The sequence below is a fragment of the Antedon mediterranea genome, chromosome 10, assembly GCF_964355755.1.
Source record: "Antedon mediterranea chromosome 10, ecAntMedi1.1, whole genome shotgun sequence".
Classification (NCBI taxonomy): domain Eukaryota; kingdom Metazoa; phylum Echinodermata; class Crinoidea; order Comatulida; family Antedonidae; genus Antedon; species Antedon mediterranea.
The window spans coordinates 23,891,937-23,915,992 of NC_092679.1; the positions used below are offsets into that span (position 1 = coordinate 23,891,937).

At 32.1% G+C, this 24,056-nt stretch overlaps 1 protein-coding gene across 5 annotated transcripts in view; it reads right to left on the reverse strand.

Moving 5' to 3' along the window:
• The window catches only part of LOC140060565 (potassium channel, subfamily K, member 16-like), a 30,293-nt gene extending 12,378 nt beyond the window's left edge, over positions 1-17,915 (reverse strand). Inside the window, exons 1-5 of one of the 5 annotated variants that reach the window (XM_072106835.1) lie at positions 17,632-17,915; positions 14,575-14,843; positions 7,165-7,277; positions 1,822-2,019; positions 1,045-1,500 (exon numbers count right to left, since the gene is read on the reverse strand). In XM_072106835.1, the coding sequence (XP_071962936.1) occupies positions 1,045-1,384 (340 nt within the window). In that variant the 5' untranslated portion in view covers positions 1,385-1,500; positions 1,822-2,019; positions 7,165-7,277; positions 14,575-14,843; positions 17,632-17,915. Of the gene's footprint in view, positions 1-1,044; positions 1,501-1,821; positions 2,020-3,923; positions 4,151-7,164; positions 7,278-11,219; positions 11,238-14,574; positions 14,844-17,631 lie in introns of those variants that run through there. The other 4 variants (XM_072106836.1, XM_072106834.1, XM_072106838.1 and 1 more) reach the window with 4 other exon arrangements.
• Between the last annotated feature and the right edge of the window lie 6,141 nt (positions 17,916-24,056).

Below are 24,056 nucleotides of genomic sequence, written 5' to 3' on the forward strand. Positions count from 1 at the left end.
ATCGTTAACTATCATTGACCAAATCTAAACAGCAGCCTGGAGGCGGGTGATAAACATTGTGAATCGCTGAAAGGATCAGTTCTATAAATTGCCGTCCTACATCGTGTCATCTCCGCTTTGATTACGTGTTATCGAGTCGTTATGTGGAGGTTCTAAAACAGGCAGGGTATGAATCCGATAACAGGCAGGGTATGAATCCGATAACAGGCAGGGTATGAATCCGATAACAGGCAGGGTATGAATCCGATAACAGGCAGGGTATGAATCCGATAACAGGCAGGGTATGAATCCGATAACAGGCAGGGTATGAATCCGATAACAGGCAGGGTATGAATCCGATAACAGGCAGGGTATGAATCCGATACGAAGTTGGAAGAGGAGAATTTGCTCAGGGCTCACTTTTTCCTGATCGGCCACTTCTTTATTTCACTCATTATAATAAAGTTTGTGTAGTCAGTATAGTCAAATATTACTAATAATATTTTTTGTAAAATCTCTAAGCGCCTCCTAACCCAACACACTAACATTTCATCAATATTTGGTTCGTATATTTGAATAAATTTCAATGATCTAGTTGACAGATTTACTAGTTTTTAATGGGTACTGGAATATATCTTTGTTGAATGTACGTGTGCATGTTTAATTTTATAGCATGACATTAGGTAACAAATTTCCAGCCTATACTATTATCTCCATAAAAAGCTAGGCGAGGAATGAGGCTGGTTGGATAATTTTACTTACTGAATACTACAGAGCTTTCTAACGACAACCAAAGAAATATTCTACACATCGTTATGTAATCTTATGCTAAATATCATCTAATTTTCAATTTTATTTTATCAGAATTCTCTTCTATTGCTTACCTTTAAACCAAATTGTTTTGTTTTAGGTTTACTACGAGACAAGTTCTTAATTGGCCTAAACTGTTTTATTGTTATTTGTTGCCATCGATGAAATAAATGAGATACTTTATAGCCACTATAGTCATTTGAAATTCTAGATAGATATGCGAACATGAATATATGCAAATAACGAACAACTTACCAATAGTTGTAACGACCGTTGACGCAAAAAAGAACGAGTTAAATATATCCCATTGCATATACTCGGATGGTGCCAGCTTGGAACTGTTTACATCTTTGTCATATTTTAAGTCATGGAAGACACCGTTCTCTGTCGCTGTAATCACTTCCTTTATCAATTCCTTCAACTCCCCACTTTCAATGCATGTGTGTGATTGCTTAAACTCGGTAAAAAAAGTCACCAAGTCATTTCGTACTTGTGTTTCATTGTCTGCTTCCAATAGATGAAACACAAGAGCTCCGAACCATAGATATAAAACAAAGCAAAATGTTAATATCAACAAACGTTTTAACAGCGTCATGTCGAATTTTGATTGATCATATGAATTGCCGGATTACCCACAAGACAAGTAAGCGGAAACATTAAAGTTAACAACATTTTATTGTTTTTATAGATGATTTTCTTCAGTGACATTAGCTGAAAAAATAGAAAAAAACACATCATATTGTTGCTATATTTGAATTATAATGTTATAAGCAGTGTATATAATAATATTGCAATAATAGGCTACTGGTCTGTTGAAGTATAGTCTTTCTAAGTAGGCATGCTTGGAGGCCGAGACAATAACCCACAGCGAGCGAAGAAAAAAACTAAAAAAAGACGTAATATTTAATATCAATGTTTATATTGTTTCTTTAGCAGCAAGCAAGCAGAGTTTAATGCTGTTTACCCGATTATTATATAGTATAGATTTCTCTAGTATCATATAGGAATATTTGGTAATACAAGATCACTAACCTTACATCATGATACGGGCACGTCATTGTATGAGATGTTACTAATATTCCTATGATGTGCAAATATTGTAGTATGTGGAGATACAGCACTGAGACTCGTGTATATTGCTCACTTACATTAACTATCTGTATGTAGCAGCCATTAAAGTAGATCCATAAGACAACACTTTTTTAAGCTCGAATAAGTGATTAACTGCATCTGAGAAGAAGAATAAATATTGACGTAAATTATCAAAATAAAAGCACTTGATTGTTGAATGAAGCCTTCCAGTATAATCACCTTGTTTATATTATAACTTATTAATGTCCGTGAAGATCAGCTTGAGTATTGTTCGTAACGACGTGCTGTATAAAGATGAGTATGTTCTAAACACATGGTTAACAAAGAATCAAGGTCTAATAACTCCACATAACAATAACAACACAGTAGATGTTGGACCTTTGTATAACAGAAGATGTAAACTCGAATATTGCTGTTTAAGCTTACACACTTACTACACTGTGGATTATAAAAATGAATAATACACGTATAGTATTCTACGTAAAGTGCATGATACAATTACTCAGTAAAGCTTGGTTCCCACTAGAACGTAACGCAAGGACGTAAACGCAACGCAAGCGTTTTAACCAATGACAAGCGAAGTTATAGACAGTTAGCAATCACAAGCCAATAAGCCATCGCTTGTGATTGGTCAATTCACTTGTATTGCGTTACGTCCTTGTGTTGCGTCGCTAGTGGGAACCACGCTTAAGTTTAGACCAGCACGTTTGCTGTGTATTAGATAATAAAAAATGAAATTAAGTAAAATGATAGTTATATAGCTTATGTTGTTATTGTAATATACAGAGTCCCTTGTCATTCTGATGTTTACAATGTTTTATTATTATTATTATCATTGTTATACTGGGTAGCCTCTTCAGTCAAAGACTGTGCTTCCAGAGGGCCCATAGTGTATAGTACTATGATGAGTTTGTGACAGTGGCTGTGTGTGAACAAGTAGGCCTACACATGGCTTCGATGGATACGTTTCGTCTTCGATGTGTATCAACAAGAACCTCTCTAATTATACATATTCGGAAACTTTCTTTCTATCTACTTCAGTCAAAATCGGTACGGATCGATATCATCATTTGTGCCCCGGAGGCACGTATTACGTAATTTTAAATATCACTTAGAGAGACAGTATAGATTATTTTCATCAATATTATTGTTTCCAAGACTTGCTTCACGGCTATGCTCCATTACCGCTGTCCGCCGATACAATTATTACATGTGGTGCTGGAAAAATTAAGCAACTAAAGTAAAAGTGAATACATTGAAACTTCTGTAAATAATCTACAAAACATGTTCATTTGCAATATACATAATTAAAGATAGTTTTCATTGGTACTTTGACCAATCACGATGCAATGTATCATAATACATCCCGTCGTGATTGGTCAAATTACGTCGCGATCCACTTACGTACGTCCAATCTAGACTTAGGCTAGCCCTTCCGCAGGGAAAAGTCAAGTTATCAACGGATGTAGGCTTACATTTTCTTCTCAATTTTACCAACAACATTATAATACGATATAATACTCATCTCACTCGTATTAAGTTGCCATACGCAAACAATATACAAACAGCAAACAGTAAAATTAATGATTACGCGCTTACTTTGAACATGATTAGGCCTATACCGTTCTTGTTTTCTCAGCAAAGTTACTAGCGACGCAACGCAAGGACGAAACGCAACGAAAGTGAATTGACCAATCAAAAGCGATGGCTTATTCGCTTGTGATTGCTAACTGTCTATAACTTCGCTTGTCATTGGTTAAAACGCTTGCGTTGCGTTTACGTCCTTGCGTTACGTTCTAGTGGGAACCAAGCTTTAGTATGCTACTTAAATTGCAGGAAACGCAATTATGCTAGCTCACAATTAGCGCCTTTGGGTGTATCGTGTAAGTGTTCTCTGCAATATAACAACATTAAGTATATGTCATCAACTATGAGGCACAAACTACTGTACATCAGTTGTGTCTGGGGAGGCCTACGGAGTCTAAATGCATCTTACATATTAATTTATAAAATTTAAATAATATAATCACTACATTACTTACAAATTGTGTGCGAAAACAAGAAAAAACTACAATTGACAATTGAATACGGTTTATAATCCGAAAAGACTTGTTCCACCACCGAACACCACAGACGATTTTCATTTCGGATTAATATGTAACATTCACGTTTTATAATTGTATCGTGTAACTGTATTGCATTGTATACTAAATGTTGAATAAATACGATCGAGTCTCAAACATAAGATATGAAATTACAAGGTAAGGAGGTCTCATTCCAACAGAGGCCTACAGCAAAACGTTAAATCTAACAATCGGCTTACAGATGTAATGAGAGATAATGTATTCATGTATCTGTATAGTTTACGATTTTATTAGTGACTTTTTGTACGAAATATGAAAATATAAATTATTTATATGAATAAAAAACGAAAGCATCTGATTGACACTATAGGCTACGAAAAGAATATTTAAAGGCCCCAGTAAGGTGACATTTTACCTCACTTTCAACTTCAACAAATGGCAATGAATCAATTGGCAATCGAATGTAAAAAGGTGATAACACTTAATTAAAGTGTTTAACTCATTAATAATTACATTATTAATCACGCACTTATAGCTTTTTATTTATTTATTTTTTAAATTTATTTCTAAACATATTTCTACTGGATGACAATATCAACGTTGTCCCATAAAGGGGACATTGTTGTTTGATTGTGGTTTCGGTAAAACAAGAGAACACCCCCTCTCCACAAAGTCAGCACAATCGTAAATGATTTTTTTGGTAACGATATTCCTAATTGGTGTCCACCCATAATTTAATTCTATCCGCAGACTAAAGGAGAAAGAGGAATTAGTACCCCACAATAACATTCATTATAATCAATCAAGCAGGAACAGCTCATACCAATTCCATAATAATAAGATTTCGTAAACATCTTCTTGTTTACACTAATATTCGCATGTGTTTAAATTATCATTTCTCATCTGTCGCAGCCGACGAATGCTAATTCAAGTCTCATAATATCTATTTAGGCAAACACTTCATAGTGTAACGATAATTATTCAGTCTTTGAAAAGCTATGGTGATTATGAAGCTGCTAATGCATTCTGAATTATTGAAAATAAGATTAAATTATATCTAAAATGCGTAATATAATAATAAAATTTTAATAACCACTGATGCGTGAATAAATTAAACTAAACGAAAACTGATGATGTGTTTGTTTTTCTACCTGTCTTTATGGTATTGTAACATTAATAATTAAATTCAATTATATTGATTAAATTATCATCGGTGTCTAAAACTGATGTTTGCCGCTGGTGCGTCACTAAATCATTTGTAGGCAAGCTGTGTACATTTATAGCGCTTGATATACAAACAATTATAATGTGTAAAATAATAAAAGTACTTCTGAACACATTTTTCGTTACTGAAATAAGTCTAATTTCGACAATTTCGGCTATTTCTCCCTATACTACTCTAGGCAGTTGAAAACGTTGAGAGATGTCAGCAATTTCTTCCATGTGTTGTTATTTCGTAACTGTATCTTTTACTTTAAAGATATATTTCCCCAAAAAACATGAAAATGTACCATTTTGCCGAATAAGGTTCCTCACTTCCGTAGACTGTTCAATTAGTAACAAAAATAATCACCATTGACAATTTTTAATCATTTGAGTCATTTAAAGTTATTTTCAGCTAAATATTCCATCTCCATAAAAGAATCAATATGATGAGACATTAAAATGGCATTATTCAATCAACAATGTAAATATTATTGGTACATGGGGAAAATTATATAGATTGAATGTTTTTGTGAATTTTGAATGTAAACTTAAACAAAAGCTATTTCAGGTAATGTATTGACCATGTGACCATGAATAAATGAATACGGAATGATTGCTTTGATCTTTAAAAGTAGGCCTACTCCATATAAAACAGTATACTACGTGAAAATACTGGTATTCTAAACAGGTTTTATCACTAAAAAATATATAACACAATACACTTAATATGTACATATAGACACTGACGCATAACCATGAATATTGATTTTACTTTCTTACTTTGCGGTTGTACCATAAGTATGGAATATTCACTTAAAGAAAATTAACTTAATGGAAAAAGGCTTTAAGGAAATAACATGTCAAGGTCTGTATGAAAAAAGGCATACTTGGAAAGTCAGTACTGTTGGGTGTCGAAAGAAACTCCTGGATTGAGAGGAAGAAGGAAGCAAATATAAAAAGATATACAGAACTGTCATTGTAAAATTTTAATAATAAGAACTTATTTCTCTATTTTGTTTTCAGCATTCAACTTTTGTTTATGTTTTCTGCTTGCAGAAACATTACCCGCGATAAAAGAGCTTTCTTAAGTCAAGTTAAACACATATATAGTTCGTGGATTAGTTTTTAAGATCTTTGTTATGTTTAGGGGCCTACTGTTTTATGTTGATAGGAAGTCCGAAAGAAAGAGAAATAAAAGTATAACATTGTTTGATGTACACCTCTATTACAAGATCGCGTTGGTTCGAAAGTTACCGATTGAATAAAGTTATCTTATTTACACGCTAAAAACATTACAATTGACTCTTTAGACATTTTCTGGGGGTTTTTTTTGACCATTTTATGACCAATATTTAGCTTATAGCCAATAATTGATTAAGAAATCAATTGTCTCTAACATGAAGAATAGATCTTTAATTGGAATATATGATAACCTTAAGCAACCTGATCAACATTATATACTAGGTCAATAACCTATCAGGCAAGTAGGACTCATAAGTTCAAAAACTTACCACCAGCTGAGGAACATGGTATTGGATATGATACTGTAGTAAGAAAAACAACCTATCAAGTTTGTTATTAATAATTATATAACATCAACGCTGAAGATGGATAACTCTATAACCATTGACTATTAATTAACCAGCATTGGATTACTAAGTATATACTTGCCATATAGTAGGCCTACTTGTTATTATCTTCGTCGACTGCTATATTGTTATCTTTTCTGCGACTGGTGTTGTTTTGACAGATTTCTATGAGGAACCATGTCTTACAAGAAAGAATTCGCTAACGTTTGGATTGGAATTAATTGAGGTCGGTTCGACCCAGTTAAGTTGTTGCGAGGTCGGTTCGACCCAGTTAAGTTGTTGCGTGTTCCGTGTAGACGTAAGTCTAATATTAATCGAATACGTTCATGTATAACATGAATTAAACCTACATAAATAGAATTTACCTATTCCTAAATTACACAAAAAAAGCTACATTAACTTACTCCATTTCATGGAACGGAAGACGGCCGGCGACGTTTTGTTGAAATGGAAATTCATGTACAAAATTACACGGTCCCTTTTCTGTGTAACAAACCAAGCTTTCTTTAGCTTTAGGCTGGAATAAATATCCAAACTGAATTAATTATACCATAGGCATACGTTTTGGATTAGTTTAACTTATTAGTACTAGATGGCACGCTCGCTTCGCTCGCGTACCATCTAGGTCGTGCCCACAGATGGTTCTCGAATACACAGTATTTCCAGCGAGAAAAAAATGGAGATTTCAAACAGTGTACGTACCGCAGGACTATAATACATATTGTCGTTTACAGAAACGAATAAATATACACAATGATTTATGTAGTCAACCAAAATTAGCACCCTGGGAATTACTTCCGAGAGAAAAACAAAATGAGTCAAATTTTTTTATTTGGACTCATTTAAACAAACCCAATTTGTGTTTTGTATGTAACATTAAGGGTTGAGGGATGGGGGAAGAAGATGGGTACAAAGAGGAAACATTTTAAAATATATTCTTATCCACTCAGTAACGAAATATTGTTTTTAATGTTTTATAGGCCTATAAATAATATACCACTAAATACAGTAAAACATTTACGATTTAATACGGTACTTTGTTAAAACTCTCACTGTCATAGTCGATTGAAATAGTAAAGTACACCACTACGACGTTTATATATTTTTAAATTATTAATTAATACAAACGTTGAGAAGCAACTGTCAGTAATAACATTTATTTATTTGTATATTATATGTTTATAATCTAACAGTAGGGCCTACCCACACTCACAGTAATAAAGTTTATTTGTATATATTTTTATATTACATCTAACAGTACCAACACTCACAGTAAGAAATTTGCGATTCAAATTGTGATCAAAAGTGGTTAATACCTTAACAGTATTGTACAGCATTGCAATACTATTTATGTTTATTCTCCAAGGGGGCCCATAAATCTAAATCTATACCTCTATGGTTAAACCAAATAATTTGGAATGTTTATTTCTATATTATATGTTTAGGCCTATAATCTAACAGTAGGGCCTACCCACACTCACAGTAATAAAGTTTATTTGTATATATTTTTATATTACATCTAACAGTACCAACACTCACAGTAAGAAATTTGCGATTCAAATTGCGATCAAAAGTGGTTAATACCTTAACAGTATTGTACAGCATTGCAATACTATTTATGTTTATTCTCCAAGGGGGCCCATAAATCTAAATCTATACCTGTATGGTTAAACCAAATAATTTGGAATGTTCCATTCATCACAAATCAATACATTTGTAAAAACGTATATTAAATGTATCAAAATAGTATTTTTTAAAGAAAATCGGCCTGTCTTCAACATTATGATGCTGTACTCGAACTGTTCAACCGGTTTTCAGCTATTAAAAACAATTATCGTAGGAGGAGATAGGAAAATGCGAAGCCTCCTCGCATTTTTGTGGCGGGTATTTTTCAAGACGGACATCCATTAGACAGTGTATACCACGATCGGAAAACACCCCTATTTGGGGCAAATCGTTGAACCTAAATTCGTTTTAATCGTCAATAACTAATTATCTAACTTAATTTAATTAGTAAACAGGGTTACATCAGGTGGTTAAAATCAGTACCGAAAGTACCAACCAACTTTATATACCACCGTGTAAAAATTCTAGAAGTAAGGCGCGATTTACCGAATTTTGCCCTTACGTAAATTTATATATAGATTAATAATTCGGAGCAATATGTTGACTTTAGTCGTGTAAATTGTTCTATCTAAATTTGTACAGCCCATTCGTTTATTAAACGAATGGGCTGTACAAATTAAGGCCATGTTCAATAATGAAAACCAATGAAATAAAATTTATATGAATACATTTTTACAAAAATCATCTGAGAACTTATTAGTCCTGATCCCTATGTCAAAAAAAAATGTGCCTTCGTGTGCAAATCATGAGGAAAGTGTAAACATTGTGTTTTATAAATGTTTGAAGCATGCTGGTTATAAAAACCCATGTTGTTCTCAATTCACATTTTGACCTCTGACCTCAATTTGAATATGGTTATATCTTTACAAACTCAATTAATAATTAGTATGCAATATTGCTTTTCTTGTATTAAAAGTAGTAGTATTATAGTTCAACGATATTTTATTCATGAAATAAATGATTCACAATGCCTTCAGCTTTTGGAAATTAAATCTATTTGCAATTAATTGACAGTCACTTTATGTTGAAAGTGCTAAGCTGCCATTGTGATAAAGACCCGGATTTATATATAACATACGCGCGCCAGTCCATTATTTTAACAAGTCATTTTAAACATGTTTATTTACATTATACAGTTTATATTTTGTCTTTTCTTTGTTGAGGTTTGGTTATTTTATTTAATTGTTTGTTGTTGATATATGTGTTCACTCATAAGCCAGAATAGGCTGGTCTTGTAATTTAAACGGTAATCTCTTCTTTCTTGATCACATTTGCCGACAGAAGAAGAGATTACCTTCCTAAATGTACTTAACCTAACCCTCTAAATAATCTCTCTCAACTAATAAAAAAAAACACGCTATTGATACCTCGAACCCAGGGTTCCAGTGTCATAGAGTAAACCCTTTACCACTCGACCAAACATTTTGGTTGGGATAGTCACGTCAATTGACTCTGATGGCATGGTTGTTCAGTCTAGTGTGACCGTATATTCAAATGAGGAAAATGTGACCGAGGAAGAATAACTTACTAATTTAAACAAGAGTGTGATTAAATAAATAGAATATACGAAAATAAATATACGAACATATACGTGGTCTTTGATACAGGGAAGCCCCGGATTTAAAGTTGATATTATTTTATTGTAAAATATAAACCTTTGAAACAACATTGATAATAAAATATAATTATTTTCGAAAGCGGTGAGCACGGAGGTGTTACAAGACTTTATCGTAATAAGATAAGAAAACCTGACTCATTTATATGTACATTTTAGGCATTTTTCTCAAGAACAATCAATTTAGCATAGCAAAAAATACCGTTGAATGTTTTATTAAAAATATGGTAGTTACCGGCTGTGTACTTTGTTATCTTACAACTTCAGAAAGCCACCATGTTATTTCAGAGAGCTAATATTAGTTCACGCTGGTCTTTCTGCCAACATGACAAATGCAGCATGCATATAGGCAGACGCAATTCAGTCTCAGTTTATTTAGCATTTATACCTACATAACTCTGTATAATCAGCTTGCATGCGAATTTTATTGTTATCCTATAAATCTTAATAAATCAAAAAATGAATCATTAATATTTACATATTTATAATCCTTGTTTGTTTTACGCAAAAAAGATAAAATAGTTATGATCAATAAAATTGTTTTTGTTTAGTTTTGCGTAAATATGTAAATTTTAAATTGATTTTTGGACACAGCTGGGGACAAACTGTAAATGTTAATTTTGATTTTGTGTCGCTAAAGTCGCTACAGTGTTTTACATTATTTTACTTGATAAAGAAAAAAAATTAACAAATCAGAAAACAAAAATACTAAATGATTGATAATGTTTACTAATGGTATCATACTAACGGTTACAATTATGATATTAATGAGGGGAAAACACAGAAAATAATATAAAGAAAAGGTAAAAAATGTTTAGAAATTATATAATAAAACATTGAATAAATAAAGGTGGTGTTGAACCACAAAAGATAAAATTCAATTCACTTTTATTTCAGAACAAAGTCCATATCCATAACACATAACAATATTCTAAAAAATAAATGTAAGTAATTAAAAAAATCTATACCACATGTCGCACATAATAATGAAAAATGGAAATAAAGTTAAGTGAATAACGGCAGAAAATGAAATACACAACTAATAACAATAAAATAATAAAAATATGAATAGATCTCATAACATATTCAAACAGCTACACATTTTGCTTCAATAAACGTTCGGTAAGATAATAATATAAACAAAGTACACGAAGGTTAAATGCTTTTGTAATTCCACAATTATCTTGAATCTTAAGTACAGAACACAAAACTACTTACAATCTCAATTTAAGTTTAGTTTTTATCTCAATTCTCTGGAGTGATGATTCGTTATGAAGTGTAATATGTGATATTCTGGTGTAAGTTGCACGTACTAGTGGCCATACCAATATCGACATGTAGAGATACATAAATTGATTCGATCCTGAAGGTTTACAAATGAGTGTTATAATAAGATATTTCCTAGAAACAGCAACAACTTCATCTCCAACTATTTCCGGACTAATTACATTTTTTTTGTACCTTCTTATCTTATTGCATTTCAGTATCCTTTTACGTATCACTTTCCATATATTGATCGTAACACATAAAGTACTGGTAAATTGTATATTTCGTAATTCTTCAATCTCCAACGTGTTATAGTTTAACACCTAATGACAACTTGTAATTAGAATAATGGTTGAAGTATAAGATTGAGTACCAAGGGAGATGACATCAAATATTAGATTACTTTCAATTTTGCCTAAAAGGTATATTGAATTCATTTCAATCATTACTAGAGCATTGCTAATTATTACTAACTAAAAAAAACCAAGTATATCAATCTATGTGTAGAAAATGTATAAAAACCTTCAACAACGATCGTGTGACGTCATTCTATTAATTGTTCATTCAGTCTTATAAGATGAAATAAAATAATTGCTCACTTTTGCACATGTATCAGAAAAGATTAATTCCTTCCCGCGTTTATGACATTTTAAAGGATTTTTTGATGAATTTAATTATTTTGGACGAAGTGAGAGACTACTATTAAATTAGAAAACAATTACTACTATTATGTTTAATAAAAATTCGACACAATAATCATGCGTGTCCAGAGATTAATATGGGCAAAGCCTAACACAGGAGATCATCGCCCAAAGCCCTGGATCAATACATGTAAAAATGAACTTGCACTGATGAAGGGCTAGGGTTGCCCGAAAGCTCTGTTAACTTTTTACTTTATCGTTTTGATTTAGCTTTTTACTTTTTTTCTTATATCCCTTGAGATCCAGCCATTGATACCCACAGCATTGTCATTTTTTCAGTTATTTGCCTTTGGAAAATAATGAATATATATATATATATATATATATATATATTGTAAAGTGTAAGTTTGATTAAATCAGAAAAAATTGTTTCGTAATATTATTTCAACTATAACGGTAAACTTATTTTATAAACTAGAATGCATACAGTAAACATGCATACAGTATAATATAACTGTCCCTATACATAAAACTCTCCCGCCCTCTCAAACCGAAATTAAAAATAACAATGGTGAGTTTTGAATAAATGCATGACTGTGACCATTTCCATTGCAAAATGTAACTAAATGTACCCTAGATGAAATATAATGGATCAACTGTGCCAAGTTTGGCGAGATTCGGATAGTGTGGCCTACTGTAAATAGTTGTTGAAGAGTTGTGACCATGTCCTTCAAAATCGAACTCGAAATTTTATGTTCAAGTTTGGTGAGATTCGGATAAAAAAACTAAGTTGTTGACAAAGAAACAACTGGTAATCAAATATTTTTCCTGAGGTTACCCATTTGTATATTTCTATCGGTTGCTAACAGTGTCTCGTTAAACCTGTGACATTTTAGTATAATGCTGAATAATTGGACTAATGTTACCCATGACGCTGACTGATAATTGATAATATCGATGATTTATGCATTTTATTCGAAGTATATCACTGTTACTCACTACACGATTTTTCTAGCAAATCATATCATAACGATTTTTATTCATAATTCTTCGGCCGATACGCAAACTTCTCCGGCAGACAGGAAGCAGTGAGCAGTTCTATGATCTGCACAGCCCGTGTGTGAGCAGCATGTAAATGTGCTTACTTGTTATGTTTAAGTCTTAGGTAACGATCGATGATAAACAGATAAACGTATATCTTTCTTACATAATACAAACAAAATTTAAAATGTTTTCATTCTAGAACTATAGTACAACCATTTATGCTGCCTTTGACAAAAAGAATATTTTCAAACGTCTGATCAATGACGTCATGATTAGTAAGAGCAATAGCATGACGATACACGCGATTTTATTGTTCTTATTTATCATGACGTCATTTGAGTAGGTCTAAATCAAAGGCAGCACATGTGGTTATCTATCATTTAGTTATAGAATGAGAACATTTCTTAATTCCTTTTTTTATGCAAGGAAAATTAATTTATCTTGTTATCGTCGATCGTTATCGTCCTACAGTGTGTCCAGTCCGAATAAAACTACAATAAGTCTATAATTGTTGATGGATATTTAAAAATAATAAACAGAAAACGTAAAAAAACGACGACATATATTATTATAGACTTATTGTAGTTTTATTGAACGTTAAGCGTGTCGTGTTATCAATTATGTTAGCACGGTAATCAAGTACAAAATCGTGATTCAACATGTTCAAAAGCTATTGCATGCTTAAATAATAATAAGTAGGCTTTAATACATCAGTAGTGTTAGAAAAAAAATGAAACATTACAATCAATAATAGTGAGAGCCATAACCATTAATGTCTAATTTTGAAATGGAAATACTGTATAATGCTTTGTCCTGAGCATACCATGGTACTTTCAAATCAGACTTGCCATATAAAAACAAGATGCATTTATTCGCCTTGTTGATTAGTTTGATATATTTGTATATATACATAATATATATTGCCTTTTGGTAATTCTAGTAGTAAACAAGTAGTAGAATACAACACGCAAGATATCCTTCAAAAAAATTAAACAATATTGACAGTATAACTATTTTATCTACACTTTTTCCCTATTATAAATATTGGGGAAAAAAGTGTATGTTGATATTGTAATAATATTTGTTATGCTTATTTCACGGTGCTTCTTCTGATTTACCGCTAACGAAAAATATTTGGGTTTATTATCAATGTTGTTTGCAATGGTTTATGCTTTATAATATACCGCTACCAATAGAAACTATAACTGGAGCTAACCTTTAAAAAAGAATTATACACACTAACCTATTTTGTTCTTTCATTTCCGTTTTATTATCGTAATAATATCTGCGACGCGAAAAATGTATACGTTCAATAAATCAGTTGGTGAATATGATTCGCCGTGTAGAATTAAAACCGGCTTTATATTGCCGGCTTTATACATATTTTTCTGACCAGATATGCTGATGCTTTAGTGTTTTATCTAATTACAATAGTGTAAAAAAAATATGTATTGCTAGAATTAAAAATAAATTACTGTCATACGGGCTAAGAAATTATTTAAAGGTAATATTTCATCGTGAATAAAGAAATTGTTGAAATAGAGAGAAAGAGTACAATATTTATGTTAGCCCTTGTAAATCACTTTAATTCCTTTAGCTATACTTCACTATAACACACATACCTTCTTCTCCTTTTTTCTTTCTTAGTTTCCCATAACACGATCTCCTTTAGGCTACTTTCTTTGATTCACATAGCACTCCTTCTCTTTCTCATATCTTTTCTATAAATGCCTTTCCCTTCATCATCCATCCAACAATTCATTTCTCATGCATGTGTCTCCTCCAATCAGCTTCTTCACTTTACTAACTTTTAAACCTCTCTCTACCAATCAGAAACATACACACAATCGTTCTTTGCTCTTCTCTGCAACACTGACTTCACATGGTAGCTCTAAAAACAAGTTCAATTAGTGAAAAATGAAAATAGAAAAGCACAATATACCGTATACACTCTATAACCTGTGGCGTTCTCATATACAGATATTGATTATGTGTGAATATTTGGTTGGCTTTATGGAACGCCGTTTACGCAACATTTCGATGATATGAATTTTATGACGCGATATGTGAATGAAATGCATCGATATGAATTGAATGGCGTGATATATGAATGAAATGTTTTGAATTGAATGCTTTGAATTGAATGTTTTGAATGAAATGTTTTGAATGAAATGTTTTGAATTGAATGTTTTGAATAAAATGTTTTGAATGAAATGTTTTGAATGAAATGTTTTGAATTAAATGTTTTGAATGAAATGTTTGAATTGAATTGAAAAGTCAAACTATTGGCGGCGTATGTCATTCCCGCTCGCGATTTTTTTTCAACCTCTTAATAGGCCTAAGCATGGGTACCCTCATCTCCTTTCAACGCTGTCATCAATATGAATCCTTTACAGAGACTCCCTAACAGACCTGAAACATTGGAATACATATTTCCGAACCCAGGTCTGTTAGGATTCTCTGTAAAGGCAGCGTGGAAGAAAGGAGATGAGGGTACCCAGGCTTAGGCTTAAGAGGTTGAGAAAATAATCGCGAGCGAGAATGACATACGCCACCAATAGTTTGACTTTTCAATTCAATTCAAACATTTCATTCAAAACATTTCATTCAAAACATTTCATTTAAAACATTTCATTCAAAACATTTCATTCAAAACATTTCATTCAAAACATTTCATTCAAAACATTTCATTCAAAACATTTCATTCAAAACATTTCATTCAAAATATTCAATTCAAAGCATTCAATTCAAAACATTTCATTCATATATCGCACCATTTAATTCATATCGATGCATTTCATTCACATATCGCGTAATAAAATTCATATCATCGAAATGTTGCGTAAACGGCGTTCCATATGGCTTTACATTATTGTAAATTTTTAACATGTTACAATTACCCTTAAAACACCATGTAAAAGAATCTCCACACTGCAAACATATCTCTCAGTTACAGTGTATACAGAAACCAGTTCCCAGTTGTGTACAGTGATCATAAACAATCTTGTAGTAGCTTCCTCTGATGAATAAATGAGTCCGGTTCGGCGACCTCAGAAAACTATCATGGAAAATGGATTCGGAATGGGTTTGGAATCCATACCTGTTTTGGATTTCGAATTTGAAGGGATCGATCAAGAAGTCATTTGTTTTCTGAAATCGTACGATTTTGTTTCTTTGACCAATCGACAGTGAGAATGGAAGAGGTGAAGAGTGAAATTGTAATTTCACTCTTCCCTGTCATTCCATCTTCCTGAGATAACCGAACTTTACGTATAGACATAATTATACATTCATCACTTTCATGTTTGCCGATTTTAAAGTGTATATGCAATGTTACAACTGATGTTGTTTCTATTTTCAACTTTGTATCATTGAACTACTGGCCAATATATACTCCACCAGAATAATCGGGATATACGATTACTAAAGTACAGTAATACTTATTAATATCGCATATAAATTAATGGCAACCATTAACGTGTACATCCTGCATATATTTGTTTATTACAAATTAAAATCAGGTTCAGGCTTGGTTCCCACTAGCGACGCAACGTAACGCACCCCAACGCAACGTAACACACTCCAACGCAACGTAACACACCCCAACGCAATATAAGAAAATGCCCTTTAAAAAATTGTGTTTTACCCCGTATCCTGCGTGAAATCAAACCTGTGACGTTTACAGCACTTTGCGTCAATACGTCGCTGCGTTGCGTTCTAGTGAGAACCACGATCTAATGATAACCTCACTTTCTTTCCGACAGCGTTGAAGCAGAACGAATTGTAAATTTAGTCCGTTATCTGTTAATACCCATGGTACTTATTATTAAGCCCCTTTATTTTAGTATGCTAGTGTTGAAAGATTTTACGCTCGCTGTCAGCAATAAAAATAAATGATACAACACAATGATTGCGATATGTATAATATATAAACAAAATATACTTGATATATACTCCGAAGAAAATCAATATTATCCTCATTTATAAAGTTAAAGGTAAACCAAATTTAAAATCCAATGAAACAAGAAATAAAATAAGGCCATATAGGCCTACATGGCTGCAGTCGCGTGCTCAAATTTGAGTGTTTACCGACCATCCGACCGACCGACCAACCAACCGACCGACCGACATAGTGAGCTGTGGAGTCGCGTTTGCACGCGACTAAAAATAAGATACCATTCTTACCTAAAGAAGTTATTTCAATTGTTTAAAGAAAATGTTTGGCCTTACATCTGGACAATAGGGCCTAACTATCAAGTAAGTAAATAGTGTGCATAACTATGTCATTGACGACATCTTAAGGCCTAGCTCGAAGCATGCAACATTGTTCGTATTATAGGCCCTAGAATATGTTCGGTTATGTTACAATGATTTAGGAAAACCATTAACATGTCCATTGAGAATACGTGGCATTTCTCAACGTACTAAAATATTTAATGCATTTAAAAAAAAATGTATTCCTCACCGAAACAGCGTATGTAAAATATTGGAATTTTACTGTGAAAACGAGTTTTTTTTAAATCAAAAAGGATATGTACCGTAACCAGCAGATACCCATACATTCCTAAATATCATGCCCGGGAAAGTAAATGCTAAGCTAACGACATGAAAAATAAAATTTTTTAAAATAATATGTCGTTTTGGAGATAAAATTAAGTATATCAAAATAATGTACTTACTGATTGATGATTGGTATACTGAGCTTAATTCACAACACCGTTGTTATGCGCATCTCCAATTAACGTTAAACTGACAATGGAACTGAATGAGGCCTAACTGCATTTTAAACCCCATACGTCATCAGCCATCAATCTTTAATATCAAATCGTATAAGCCACTGAGATCATTTTGCTATAATCTGATCGTATTCACACGTTTGAAACGCTATTCCTATTGGATACGATCACCGATATACCTAACGTAACTCCTACAATTTATCCACGGTTGTTGCGTTTTATCTTGTTCGTGTGTTTAATCACAGATTAAATAATAAATTTGACAATGCGTCGTGCGCATGACACTGCATCGTGCGCATCACATGTCAGCCAATAGGATTGATAGATGTTTATATTGTGCATGTATGTTGTTGTATGTGGAGTAATTAATAATTAGTATTTGGAGTACATATTTACCTCAATACAATTAACATACCGTCATGAATAACCTTAGTTATGCAATAATTATTGACTTTGAATGAGCAAAGAAATACCATGATTGATTCTCCATACAACATTTGCCCAGTATCATAGGAATATTGGTAATACAGCATCTTATGTGTATCATGATATTCATTTACTCTATAGATAAATCTAGCCGGGATCGATAATCAGGTGGAAGAAGCCATAGGAAGGTTGTGCCCGAAGTATCAACGAGAGAGACGTTCTAAACTTCCCCTGCTTCCTTTTCAGAAAGCACATGCTGTAGGCCTGCAATGGTACTAATCTTACTTTACTATTTGACTCATATTCACAGAGCTTCTTACCCGTGTTACAAAATCAGAAGCATAATCATGAATTCACAGTTTTTCAGCACGCTACAATATGTGCCGTTTTGTTGTCGACGCGGGCTAATTTGCATATATCTAAACAGGCGGTACGGTTCGCACTACTGGAAAGTTGATTGTTATATGCAATAATGTTACCTATTTGTGCCTCAGATCAAAACAAACCCCACAATTTCGATTTATATTCCATATGCAAATAACAAAATAAACGAATGAATATTTTGCATTTTATCTTCAAGGCACAAAACTTTCTTTAAACCAACAAATCGACAGAAATAATTACACATAGATACAACAAAATTACAATGAATTAATTAAATTATTCTCCAAAAAATTCGTCAAATTGAATGAGACTTTTCTAAATGGCTGTTTGTTTTAAACGTACATCACAATTTCCCTAAAACCAAAATACTATTTTTACATAAATTGATGAACATTCCGAAAGGCAGGAAGTCAGCTTATATATAGAGATCCTGTAAATCCTATAAACACAAGTCCTTAGGAATAAATCACGATATCTTTTATCTTTTCGATAATTTTAAATAAATATTTCTCTGATTGTATTAATATGTCATTTAAAACATAAATGTAACATTCTTGACAAGTTATCTCAAAAAACGTTATCCCAATAACTTTATTAATGACAATAATGAAAAGCATGTTTTTCCCATCGTCAATATTAGCCTAAAAGGGGAATTGACATGACGAAGAGAAAACATTATCGTATTCGAAATGATACCAAACATTAAGGGCCATACTTCATTATTATTCGACAAATGTTTACCATGTGTCGTTCACATGATTTTTAATGTATTGGAGTATACATAGTAATGTTTATTTAGCTCTTATGTATGCATAACAATTAAATTTTAATATACTGTACATTTCAAATGATGGCTATATGATTCATGTATGGATGATATTGTTTGCTAACATCCTGGTGGGCAACCAGTCTGAAGGATCTAGTATATAAACGGAGAATACGGTAATATTGATGAGAAAAAAAAATCAGTGGTAGGCTGAGTTACGGTAACGAACTCAAGTTCTCTTACCACTATCACCACAGTTGCCAACTATATAAGGGAAATACGTTAATATCACAAATTAATAATGTCTTAATATTATTAACACTTTAACGTACTTTTATAAACTTACGATAACGACGAAATTGTTAAATTAGAATAGAAAATCCTTTATTCTGTGGCTCTACAATTATGGAAACATGTTTATATTTTAAAATAATAAAGTTATTAAATCTACGTTTTGCGGAACATCTGAGATAGATCAAATATAGGTATCCAAGATCGTTTATGCTATAAATGTCCGTTTGTAGTGTAGTGCTATCTGTATAACAATGTATTTTAAAAGGTACAAACACTTCTGAATCAGTCTCAATTGGTGTAGGTCGTGCATCAACTACAAAAGCTTTAAAGCGCTGTCTACACTATAAAACTACTACCAAATATGGTAGTGATATAACATCATCATGTCCATATAATGGCACATCACATTTTATTGTCACATAATGTTTGTAAGTGTAGACAGAGCTTTAGATTGCTCTTTCTCTATTGCCTCAGAAAATGAATAATAATATACAAACTAATGACAGAAGAGTTTGTTCATTATACATTTACGACGTAAGAATGTGCTTTTTCTATCAACTCCTAATGAACTCCTGAGGAAACACAATACCAAGGTTATAAATTAAACGCTATACATCATATCTTTTGAATAATAAATCAACTGGACTGCCATAACAAAATGAATAAAAGTAATGTAAACTGTCAATGAAACTGATCAAATAGACGTTAAACAAACCTTACATTTGTACTTTCACGTTAATGAAATTCATTTCGATATTCATTCAGTAAACATTTAAAGAAAATACTTTATGATATGATACAAGAAAAAAACCAATACAAATGGTATAAATACATTTCAAAGGGTATCTCAAGTTTTTATGTGGTTCATTTTCATCTTTTTTTAAAAATGGAAAAAAGTATTAAAATACTTTTTTCGTATTTTTTTGAAGATGAATAAACGATAGGCCTATTTTATTTAAAAGAAAAAAATAATCGTATGACATTCGAAATTGGTAACAATACACGAGTGAGTGAGTAACTGACTGAACTATTTATTATTAAGGATAATGTGTCATGCAACCAATTACATTCTGTAATTGAAAAGTGGATCTATGTTTATCATGCAATATGTTGTCATGTCTCATTACACCTAGTTCCGAGACTCTCACAAATATGGAAACTATGTTAGACGTACTTTAAACATGAGAAACATTCATTAAATTAATTAATTATATAGGCTAAGTAAGCATAGTTACTAAAGAGAGTTAGTCAGAAATACAAGAACTAACGTCGTGAATATTCATATATCAAGTAATAGCATATGAAATAAGTTTAAACTGAATAATTGTGGACTTTTTTTTTGGACTTGCTTATAGTGTTGAGATACTGAGACATGCTCTCAATACATCAACACTAACAACAAATGTACAAGTAATGAATGAAATTTTTTTGTAAAGAAAAAAAGAAAAAATAAGTAGAAGATTGGAACTATAAACCATGGATAAGAATGATATCCATGGATCAACCAAAACAGAATTGCACTTTAAATGAGTCGTGTAACAACCTGTTAGTAAGACAACCTAGTTTTCTTTCATTATTGGCAATTCTCATAATGTATACAAAACCGTTTTATTTTAAGTGTCGATAAAACAGATGAGTCACTATGCATATTATCTTTTTCAAATAAGTTTGTATTTTCGTAAATTATAGTTATTTCTGAGATAGCCGGACACTTTTGTGCGCATTTATTAATACACACTATTGTATTACAATAATAAACGTTCCGGAGTGTATATGCGAATAAATACGGTACTTTTTTTATCTCATTATTGGAGGAAGCATTTCCTCCATGATCTCATCGACACGCCCTATAGAATCAATTTACAGTAAACAACTTTTTGTTTACTGTAAACATTTTAACCTTCAGGTGGTGCAGCTGTTTATTGATCAGTTTTTGTTGTTGTTGAACTTCTCCAATATGCACAACCTGCTCTCCATTGTAGAATGATTTCACTACTAAATCCATCCTTAATCAAGAAAGATTGGTAATGAGTGTGTAGTTATTAATTGCATTTTAATATTTTCTAAAATTGATTCATTTTGTTGACGAGAGATTCACCGTTCATATAGCGGTAATTTGTCAGTATTACTTACAATACACGCTTATGCAAATTACTTACAATACACGCTTATGCAAATTACACTTCAATTGACTACATAATAGAATACAATTTCATGCAAAAATAAGTGATTGAACTACAAACTAAAGCTTGGTTCCCACTAGAATGTAACGCAAGGACGTAAACGCAACGCAGGCGTTTTAACCAATGACAAGCGAAGTTATAGACAGTTAGCAATCACAAGCGAATAAGCCATCGCTTGTGATTGGTCAATTCACTTGCGTTGCGTTGCGTCCTTGCGTTGCGTCGCTAGTGGGAACAACGCTTAAAGCCGAGTCTGTCTACACTATCAAACATTATGAGATAAAAAATGTTATATGCCATATATGACACGATGACGTCATATCACTACCATATTTGGGCACATCAACGTTTTTTTGTCTAACTAGTTTGATAGTGTAGTACAGAGCTTTATAAACTATCTTTTTAAATTGTATTGATACAATACACCCACAGCTTTATATCAATTCCAGTATATTTTGTAAAATGAATTAAAATAGCATAAATACTTTATTTTCATTAATTTAATGGCTTTCAGAAATATTACTTTAATAGAAAAAATGGTTTTTTTTTTTGTTTTGTATTAAAAAAAAATAATTCATTTTGAAGCTAATGTTTGTATATATTGTGTTTATACTTCGAACCGCCTATATGTATTATGTAAATAAATGCCATAGACAAACAGTCTAGGAAAGAAGAAGTATTTCATTAAAAAAAATAACAATCTTGCTTTTCAACTGAAATTGGTTTCGTTTTATTCGTCATAAATATACAATAAAATAAATATGTAAATAAAGCATCTTTTTAACGCATTTCCTACTGTAGTATTTCCTACATTGTACTTAGTGTACCTACCTATATTGTACTTAGTGTACCTACCGACATTGTACTTAGTGTACCTACCTACATTGTACTTAGTGTGCGTGCTAAAAACGTACGTCATTAATTGTTTTAAAATACCAACAAACCATATGGCCTTTTTCAAGAAAATCGATATATTGATGACGTCAAAAAACCTTATTTAAAATCTCAGCGTTTACTATACTTGTTGACTTGTTTCCCGTACACTTTATTACAATTAATGAACACAATTATCTTATTGCTTAATGACTTCAATGTTTGTGTAAACTCGCTGTAACATACGATCCTCTTATTGTATACACACTATAAATGTTATTTCACGTTAGACTTACTTTTTTGATTAAAGAATTTTGCTTTGTAGTATAGAATGCAATCCTGACAAAGACTTAAAAGAAAAACAAACTTTACTTAGGTTGGTTGTAGTTATGTGAAGCAAGGCAATCTAAATTGCCCTGTTTCACGCCATTTGCTTTACGAAGGAGAAAAATGTTATTTTTGAACTCCACTCGATGCATTTTGTTACCATTTTTTCCCTTTTGATTGATATAATTGGGTTGCCTTAAGATTTGAAGTTCTAACATGAAATTGAAATATAGTAGTAAAAAAAAAATATTTCTAATCTAACTTTAATTGAAGATCATTCGTAATTTCTTCTTGCCCATATTCGATGAAGAAAATCATAAATTACAATTCTAATTAAGTTTAACTTAAACCAAATCAAAACGATAATTACTGCAATTCTACGGAAACCATAAAAAAAATACTAATAATTTATTGACTTCACTTTTGTAACAGTGGCCGCAAATAATGAGACAGTTAACTTAAACTAACAAAAATTATCTTTAACTTTTGATAATGTACAACCGTGTATATTGTAAAAATGACACACAAAAATCAAATTATTTTAGCTGTTAGAACACAATTATTGAACCAACCCTCTCGGTGACGTAAACCACGTTACAGACACATTATAGACATCAAGAAGTTTACAAATAACCAGCTCTACTTTGCTCCGATAATTCTCGGAACATTTAGGTGACTGACTGGACAATTTTGACCAGTGAAGCCAACTTAATGAGGAAATAAGTAGCAGTATGGTTGGCAATGTTTTAATGACTATAATATAATTCGGCAAGAATATTAAAGCACATCAGTAAAAGTTAATTTTTTTCCTTTGGTATCCGGTTACTTTGTCGAATCGCAATTCGCCACGTCCACTTTGCCGACAAATGAAAATTAGTCAATAACGTTCAAGTGGCCACGTGTGTGAAACTCAGATTTCAGAATCTCCATTTTCAATGTGACTAATTAGTATGGATATGTCCTGATAACAGAGTAAGATTAGCCAAAGTGGGACGGGGTTCAGAACAGTGGAGGCGCGAAAGAGTGGGTATTATACTAAAACAACTAAAAACACAATACTGCTAAATACAACTAAAGGACGTGTCACAATCTAAAGCTCTGTCTACACTATAAAA